This window comes from Lynx canadensis, chromosome B3 (assembly GCF_007474595.2).
Source record: "Lynx canadensis isolate LIC74 chromosome B3, mLynCan4.pri.v2, whole genome shotgun sequence".
NCBI classification, from domain to species: domain Eukaryota; kingdom Metazoa; phylum Chordata; class Mammalia; order Carnivora; family Felidae; genus Lynx; species Lynx canadensis.
The window spans coordinates 124,052,206-124,061,908 of record NC_044308.2 but is presented as its reverse complement, the minus strand read 5'-3'; the positions used below and the strand labels follow the sequence as shown (position 1 = coordinate 124,061,908).

General features: G+C 39.3%; 1 protein-coding gene across 1 annotated transcript; it reads left to right on the top strand.

Moving 5' to 3' along the window:
• The first annotated feature begins 553 nt into the window (after nucleotides 1-553).
• Nucleotides 554-9,455, top strand: DIO2 (iodothyronine deiodinase 2). The gene is given in 3 exon segments (XM_030320354.1): nucleotides 554-802; nucleotides 8,860-9,430; nucleotides 9,433-9,455. Coding segments are annotated over 3 exon segments (816 nt in total). The 5' UTR covers nucleotides 554-580.
• Nucleotides 9,456-9,703: the final 248 nt, after the last annotated feature.

The following is a 9,703-nucleotide window of genomic DNA, read 5'->3' as shown; positions in this document are numbered from 1 at the left end:
AAAGTGTGTGTCAAACGGAGTAAAGAAGGGGAAAAACTACCCTTCAAGCACATTTTTGAAACTCTGGCAACTCCAGAAAGAAACGGGCTACGTTTCTGAACATTAGAGACAATGAAAAGCTAAAGAAAATTTTGCAATCTCTGCCACAGTCTCATAGGTGCTTAGAAATGAAAGTAGAGCTGCCTGTCTGTCACCGACTCTGAGAGGGGTGACTGGATTAGGGACGGGGACGCCAGTTTGTGTGTGGGTTGTTTTTTGTTTTTTGTGGGGTTTTTTTTGTTTTTGTTTTTTTAACATCTTAAATCCTGAAAAAAAAAAAAAAAGGCAGCAGCTCCGAATTGAATGAATTGATGGGCACACTCCAACTGCTGGGCTGCAGAGACTGGACTTGGTCTTGCCATTTCTGCTTCTTTGAAAGAGGAGACAACTTGGGCTTCCTTTTAATTTAGTTTTTCTCCTTCTCCCCCCACCCCGGCCTTCCCCTTTATCTCCCCCACCCCCTCTATCACCACCCCCCTTTTAAATAAGAGGGTGAAGGGGAACCAGAGCGCACAAGGGAACTGACTGGGAGGCAGAGAAGATGGGCATCCTCAGCGTAGACTTGCTGATCACACTGCAAATTCTGCCAGTTTTTTTCTCCAACTGCCTCTTCCTGGCACTCTATGACTCGGTCATTCTCCTCAAGCACGTGGTGCTGCTGCTGAGCCGCTCCAAGTCCACTCGCGGGGAGTGGAGGCGCATGCTGACCTCAGAGGGAATGCGCTGCATCTGGAAGAGCTTCCTCCTCGATGCCTACAAGCAGGTGAGCTGCCCCGACAGGGGCTTCTCCCCCGGTCAGCAGGGGCAGGGGCTGGCGAGCGAGGGACCGCAGGCCCTGGGGAGCATCGGGCTGGGATCCTGGCGCGCTATCTAGGCTCCTGGTGTTACGCTCAAGGGAGCCCCTACCCGTGCCTTCCACACCTGTCACACAGGTTGGATTTGGGGATGACAGGTATTAAGCTGTTATGACTCTGTGCCACCTAGTAAAGACGCTTTCTAATAAGAGCCATTAATGTCTTGCTGCAATTTTGGAAGAGAGGGTATTTGTGCCCGATGAGTAACTTTGGGAAAAGTCAGAAAATGTTGGGGGAGGGGAGGAGACCGCTGCATTTAACCTGCTCTTGTAACAAACTTGGATTTTGATGTTTTGCTTGATGAGAGGCTGGGGTGCGCTAGGAAAGACAGTTCAGTGCTGGGCACTGAAAAGCGAGGGAAAAAAGAAAATGCTCCTCAGAACCCTCAGAGTTAGCAAGCCTTAACAAAATGGTCACGGCGGGTAAGATTTGGCATAAAAGCCCCCTTGTTTCTGGTAGAGGTAAGAGTTAACGAAAGCAGCCCTGTGTGCAGCGTCCTCCTCTAGGTGGACGTTGTTTTACTTGAAGGATAGTTGACATACAATGTACAGGTGTACAACATGGTGATTTGACAATTATGTACATTAGGAAATGTTCACCATGAAAAATATGGTTACCATCTGTCACCATACAAAGTTATTACAAACTTATTGACTATATTGTGCTATACTTTTCATCCCCATGGCTTATTTGATTTGAACCCTTTTGAAGTGGTTATAAGGCAATGAGTCCTGGGTCACTAGATATCAATTTGCAATAGAAAGAGCTGTGAACTAGCTGTCAGAAATCCAGACTTTGTACGGGGAAACCACATTTGCCTTCTCAAAAGTAAAAAAGTTGTCCTAGAAAGAGCAGATAAGTCTATGGTTCATTACAGTCTCAAAACTGTTACAACACATGCCTTGAGCACCGGAGCAGTGGCCTCACTCAGCTGCGGAACACACATCCCAGGGCTGCTTCTCAAAACCAGACCTGGTGATCTTTGTTTCTAAGACTTGCCTTTTGGCTGCTTGGAGATGTTGGTAGGACATCCTCAACTCCGATCTCAAGGGCCAACGGGGGGCATTTTGGCACTGGTCCTTTGTCAGTTGGCACCTCTGCCTATGCCCACGTGACTCCTGCTGATCTCTGGGCTTAAGAATGGACTCACTTGGCAAAAGTTGCTGTCAAAGTAGACAGTCTTGGTTTTCCCCAACTGTACTGGGGGACCTCGTCCAAGATGTCAGGGAAGGGAATTTGAGAGGCATATGGAAGGCAATGAAGTGGTACATTGTAGACAAACAGCACCACAGAAGCAGGATGAAAACTCAGAATCAAAGAGGAGGAAGGGAAGACTCCCCCATAAATCAACCCTAGAAAAATAAATCTGTACATGAGGAAAGGAAAAGGAGTAGCTTCTAGTCACAAAGAATCCAGAGTAGGTTTGTTCCACTGAAAATTAAATATTCAAGAAGGAAATATTCATTGAGAATTCAGGAAGGTTTACTACAACACACATCTTTCTTATTGAAAGCAACCTGCATCTGTCCTAAAGGCCAGAGAATAGTAAGAGCTCTTGTTAGTAAGTGAAAATTCCTTTTTGATGATATGAAACAATGCTTAAAGTTCTAATCATATAATCTCCATTATAACATGCATGTTGGGCAAAGGGGAGATGATGGAGGGAGATACTGAGATGACCATTTCACTCCCACAAATGTATCACTAAATGTGAATTTTTTATGTTTTGACATGGGAGTAAAGAATTTGGAAGAAGGTGGAGAACACACAAGTATGTCAGGCACATTATGAATTAGGAAATTCCCTCATCTACTCTGTATTTTGTAGGTGTTAGGAAGACAAAATGGAGATGCCAATGGCTTGAACTCAGCATATTAAACTCTTACTTTTTTGAAAGATAATTAACATTTGCCTATAAAAGAAAAGTCACTTCTCAGGAGAATTTTATATATGAATATGTGCTTACATAGATATCTCACATAAAACATGGGGGCTGTGCTGTTACCCACAAATATTAAGTGACATTGTTTTTCCTATCAAGCAGCTTATTGAAATAAAGAAGGAAAAACAAACAAATGTCTCTTCAATAAACTTGATTGTTTATTTTTTCACTGATATATAGCATTCCATTATGTAGCAATATTTTGTTAATTGTATTCCAAGAAATTGACAAGGACAAGTGATTTTTCTTTTTTTTTCTTTTTTTTGCATATGGTTTATGTATTCTTCTACTGTATTGTTTCTATTGATTTGATTAGTGACCGAGTTCATAGCTGATGTTATTATGTTTGCTTTTTATGATTTATATAATAGATACCATGAGAAGGAGCAAACCAGGAACCCATATATCCAGAGACAAGACTGGACTGGGTGTACAATGAATAGAAACGTTGTGAACACAGCTTGCACTGAATTTAGGTCTCCTCTGTCTCCCAAGTATGACAAGGGTGGTGGTAGCTGTCGTGGCATTTGAGGGTCACTCAGAATCTCTAAAATAAGTTGAATGACTTCCCTGACTGCTGTTTTCATCTGTGACGCTGTCTTTGGGTGTGGCCATTTCCAGAGCCACACTGGAGGAAGTTTTGTGTGAGGTGGCACCATGGTATTTCACAATGCCGACTTACGTTATTTCAAGGCCGCCACCCTCAGAAGCAGAGATTTCTGGGAGGAGGGGTTTGCACACCTGCCATACACAAGGCATGTCATTTCTAATTCCCCTCATTGAAGGTCAGATATTTGGGGAGATAGTTAGAGAAAGTGCAGTAAAAGTGTTATCCCTGTATTTGGCTCCTGGAGGGGGCGACAAAGAAATTAAAATAGAACAAAATAAAAACAACCCTTCTTCATTAAAATGTTGAATGGAATTTAAAATTAATTCCAGAGTGGAACCTTTAAAGATAATTTGCTCTTGGTTATAGGGAGTTCCATGCATGGGTTTTGATGGAAAAAAAGTCTACGGAAACTTGTGACGGACAGAGGTGAATAACAGATGTTTGTTATTTAAGTTTTCCTAATCTGTGTCATTGCATCTAACACTGCATCCTTGTACTAGCACTCCAAGACTCGAAAATGCAACCAATAAGCAAACTCCCCTGTCTGGGAACCGGGCTCCTACCTAAATGAAGTGTAAAAGTAAACACACAGTATAGATGTTGACAAGCAGTTTAATTTCTATGCAGTTAATATTGCGGTAGAAATACAGAAAACATATTCATTTGAACATATAATTTTGGTTTTGAAAGGGTCTCTAACATCCTCCTCCTCTTCATTCACCTCCAGCCTTTTGACACTAGTTTCTACAATGGAAAATAGCTCTCTTAAGAGAGAAACATTCTCAAAAGAACACAAAGGAGGCCCCAGCCAGAGTTTATCCATCACTTGGATAAAACACTAGGAAATGATACAGCTTAGAGCTGCATTTTCAAGGCATGCACCGAAAACAGAAGGACCAGAGAGGAGTTGAACTTGGAGGAAAGAGTCAGTAGCTCATTCTTCAACTCTGGTTTATTTGGCCAGTTGGAACGTACCTGGGTAAATTACTGTTTAATCATTGTTTGGCCATGTTTGTAAGGACACTGATGTAGCCTGGTCATTATGTCAAAGAATTTGAAATTTCTTGATGGTTAATAAAGCCATCCTAGGGCTTTTGTGTAGCAAGAAGGATGTGTAAATATTGTTCTGCCACACACCCAACCCCCATTTTTATCATTTGCCTTACTTCCTATCATGAGATGAGGTGATATTTTGTCCAGAAGCCTTTCTAAGGCTGTGGAAAAGAGGAAAAAAAAAAAAAAAAACAAGGTTAGTAGTATATGCTCTATTTCCAGCTTCTGCTTGATGAATGGTTCTTTTTTCCCCTTGCCCTGCATTTCAGAGTCCACATGCTAAAGCAGTATTATCCTTTTCCCCATGCACTGAACATTGTCAGTAAAAGGAATCCTATCATCAAAGGAATCAAATTTATAGGCCATATATTTACCCTCTTGTTCATATTTATAAATATGGCTATCACAACATTTGCATTCTGCCTGGAGAGGTCATGTGTTATAAAAATGAAGCCCTTTATTTACTCCCTTGTTGGTGTTGTGTTGATGTTGATTACACAAACATAGGAAAGGACAACTGTAATAGCGCAGATGAGAGAGATAAAGTCAGTGATGACGATATTACATTTTACGTATGTCCTTTCTGATCCTTGGAAAATAAAGGGACCCTTTGGGAACATCGGAACTTCAAGACCAATTAGTGGAAATGATGCTTCTTGTGTTTGGGCATTAAATACTGGGCAGGGTTCTCTTTAGAGCAGCTAATGCTGGCAGGGAAAGAGGTACCGACCTAATTACTCTTCCGCAAGAGTAAAAAATGCCTTTTGAATGCCTCTTTGGCAAATATGTCTCATTAAGGACAAAAACCAAACACAAACCCTCTAAGAAGGAGAAATTAAGATGATAGGTAACTTGTGGCCAGGAGACTTTCTGTGCCACTGTGGGAAATTAAAACAAAGTTTGAGAGTACCAGGGGATAACTTGTTTTTGTTGAGCTTCTTTCCTGCAGCCTAAATGTTATTATGGGACCAACTTTATTTTCTTCATCATTTTGGCTCTTTGTCAAGGAATGCTTTGCTCCTGGGGAAAGCAAAGAATCTTCCATCATTGAAGACAATGGTGATTCTCCCATTCCATCTCAGCAGGGCATATAACTGAGCAAACCAAGAAATTCTCCACTTGAAACTCTGTTCATAATAGGAATTTAATTTTCACGGAGATCAAATGGGAAGATGAGAAATGATATTGGTCTCAAATGGCAATTGAGAAAGGACAGTAATATCCTTTTAAAAGATTTATTTTTGTTTGTTTAAAGTGAACTTCCATTTTTTTTTTAATTTCTGAAGTTTTTTTTCTTTATTGTTGCTAAAGTGTCATCAGCAGGTTTTAGCAAAGATGGACAAATTTTATGATTAGTATATGATGTTTATAAAAGTAGACTACTGGTCTACTCACACTGAGACTTACAAATAATGGGTGTGGGGTTTTTTCTCCCCATGTAGTTTTATTAATATCTTTAGTCTTACCTATGCATTTTCTCTAACCTAGTCATCTTCATGAACACGCTGTTTATGACATTCCGATCTGCAGTAGGGTCCCATGGCTGCAGAGCAAAATAAAAAGAATTGGTTTCTTTGATTTCATACATTGGGAGCCAAGATAATCAAGAGCAGATCAACAGTATTCGTTGTTGATTATGGCAGAACTCTACAATAGGGCTCCAGGATTCACATTTCTGAATTATCTGACTCAGTGAACATATCCATCACCCAAACATAATTATGTTCATTGCAGGTCTAGGTTATTATTAAGTGTAAAATTCTTCACTGACCCCTAGGATTATAATAGCTATCGTTCATTTACTAATTCATTCAACAAAATTTCCAGCTTAATAAAATGCCAGTGCTGCCCTCGGCACTACACACACACACACACACACACACACACACACAAAAGTATTATGTATTTGGTAACTTTTCTAATTTTTAATTTGAGAGTGAAGGTATTGTACTTGTTTGAAATTTTCTAAGTCTGTACTTTGAAAAGAATTATGTGGCTGAACTATAGACATTGTCACTAAGAGGAAGGAGAAGGTGCTTTAATTTTCTAAGAAAATTAACTACAGGTAATATGAGAGCCACCTGTGACAGAAGCATCAGATGAGATTATTCAGTTGAATAATCAGGAATAATGCAAAATCAGCAGTTCTGCTTGGGTGAGAGTCAGGGGCATCAGAGGTCTTTAACATGACTCCAAAAACCAGATGGTTGTTTCCACCTACCAAGAACCTACAAGTCTGTAGTCTAGAGATGACTTTTCTTCTGTGAATGGGTTGTTGACTTCACAAGAAGTCACTACAGCATTTAATGGATTTAGAGTGAATGCATTCAGATCTTTATATCACAGTATATTGAGGAACACAACACAGTATCATTGAAAGCAGCCCTTCTAGAGCTGTTACTGATAGTTTAAGTGGGAAAAATCTAATGAGAAGGTAGGTTAAAAGATATATAATACCTATAAAGTGTGTATCTTTAAATTTTAAGCATATTTTCATACCTCAGAGATGTGTGAGGTGTTATTTTACCTCATATAAAATAACCCAGCTGAAAGTGGTTTATAAGATTTCTCCATCTAGGGTAACTTGCAAATTAACCAAGAAAATTAATATAAACAAAGTAACTTTCTCCCTGATAGTAACTAAAAACAAATGTACTTATTTAAATAATACCAACAGCTTCCTTTTCTAAGAAAGAAGATTGTTATTTTAAGATTTTTAGAAAACTAATAGTATTGTTTCAAATCTGCATTGCTAGGATTTTTCAGAAGGGAGAGAAAGAACTTCTTTCCTTCTTTCTCTACAGTTAAAATGAGTTATGCATTCACATTAGATAGAAGCTTCTGAATGAAAGCCCTTGAGTATTTTACATCAGTTTGGATTGTTGAGTCTTTAACAATTTACTTCTAAGTGACTTTAATTACTAACAGTGTTATATGTGGCTGTATTTATATGAGGGAAATAAGTCGATCCAGTTGGGAGTGTTTTGTAATATTAAGTATAGCGTATAAAAATCAACTGGGCTGTCGTAAGTTGTCCGTAATGTTATTGGCTTTGATTAAACCATACTAGGGGAAGATCCGATTGTGTTAATTCAAACTGAAGTAATTGGTTCTTTTATGTTGCAAGCTTTTTATTATCAATTTACAGATCAAAAGGCCAGCAAACTTTCCTTCATTCTGTGTTCAGCTATTTAAACCACTTGCAAAGGGGCATGTGGAACAATTTTCTTCTATACCTTCTTTTATACCTGCCTGAGTATTTTAAAATTCAGAGGAGCTTGTTAATAGAATGTATGATAGAAAAGTAAATGGTTTGTGATTTCCTAGATAAAAACAGGAAAACAAAACGAAAACCCATGAAAAATGAGGAATTAAAATAATTCTGGAATAATTCTATGTTTCTATTTCATTTGTTTAATGGAAATGAACTCATTTCCATTACTTTTGGGTTATGGGAACCCAAAAGTAAGTGGTAGCTCAAGAAACCTCTAGGAAGGACATCATCCTGAGAAGAGATCAAATTACTTCTGAGGATAGTCTTTTTTTTTTTTTTTTAAACATAGAGTTTCCCAGAAAGATGATATGCTGTTTCATATATTTGGGTGGCATTTAATAATGGAACCTATACTCACACAATGATTTATAGTATACAAGAGCTCATTTTCTTATGTTGTAGCCCTTATAACTGTCTGAGGAAGACAGGCATTATTATCAGCATTTTACAGATGGAAAAACTGAAGCACTGAAGAGGTGAAGTGGGAGTAGCCCTTCTAGTAAATGGTGGACCTCAGATTTCTAGCTCTGTCCAAGAATTGAGCCCATTGGTATCATTGTCCATTGGTGGAGATTAAGTAAATTAGCATCATGCAAGAATATAAAGGTCTTTCCTGAGTATTTTAGAATTCAGAAGTGGGAATACAAAAAAGAGGTACCTAACCCCCACAGCTCTGACAATTTCACTTAAAGTAGACCATTCACTTTTAACTTTTAAAATTAAGTCAATTAATCATTTGTTGTATAATGTGTGCTCAGCATTGACAGCGGACTAAGCTAGTAAAGAATACCAGCCTCAACATAATTATGAAAAGAGTGGTGCCTTCAATGGTTCTTTGAATGTGGTGCCTTCAATGATGAAAATAATTACCTTCAATGACTATACAGAATGAAAAAGACTTACTCTTTAGGGCCATTCTTTACATTACCAGCCATGATGCTTCTTTACTCAAATCAATATATATTTATCATATCCTATGAAGGAAATCCCACATTGTATTAGAGCTGGTTGGTTTTGTATAGAGTGAATTGGAGTGACAATGCATTTCATATGGTATTCTCTCCCTTTTTCTTTTTTTCACCATCAGGTGAAATTGGGTGAAGATGCCCCCAATTCCAGTGTGGTACATGTCTCTAATTCTGAAGGAGGTGACAACAGTAGAAATGGTGCCCAGGTGAAGATAGTTGATGGAGGCGAGTGCCACCTTCTTGACTTTGCCAGCCCTGAGCGTCCACTGGTGGTCAATTTTGGCTCAGCCACTTGACCTCCTTTTACTAGCCAGCTGCCAGCCTTCAGCAAACTGGTGGAAGAGTTCTCATCAGTGGCTGACTTCCTGTTGGTCTACATTGATGAGGCTCATCCTTCAGATGGTTGGGCAGTGCCTGGTGATTCTTCTTTGTCTTTTGAAGTGAAGAAGCACCGGAACCAAGAAGACCGATGTGCAGCAGCCCACCAGCTTCTGGAGCATTTCTCCTTGCCGCCCCAGTGCCGAGTTGTGGCTGACCGCATGGACAATAATGCCAATGTAGCTTATGGTGTAGCCTTTGAACGTGTGTGTATTGTGCAGAGACAGAAAATTGCTTATCTAGGAGGGAAGGGGCCCTTCTACTACAACCTTCAAGAAGTCCGGCGTTGGCTGGAGAAGAATTTCAGCAAAAGATGAAATCTAGATTAGCTGGTTGAAGGTATGATTGTAAAAGAGTTTTTTTTTTTTAATTATGTAAAGGAAAGGAAACTAAGAACTGAATCCACTATTTCAACTGAGTCTCATTGTCTCCCTGAAAGACAGGAATTTACGTGTCAGAAGAACATAAGCTTCTAACATCTCCATACTTCTTTTACCACTCAAATGGCATTTGGCTAAATAGTAGCCCCATCACATCTCTTCCTAGTGAAAAGCCCTGAGTAAAAAGATCCCAAGATGTAGAGGA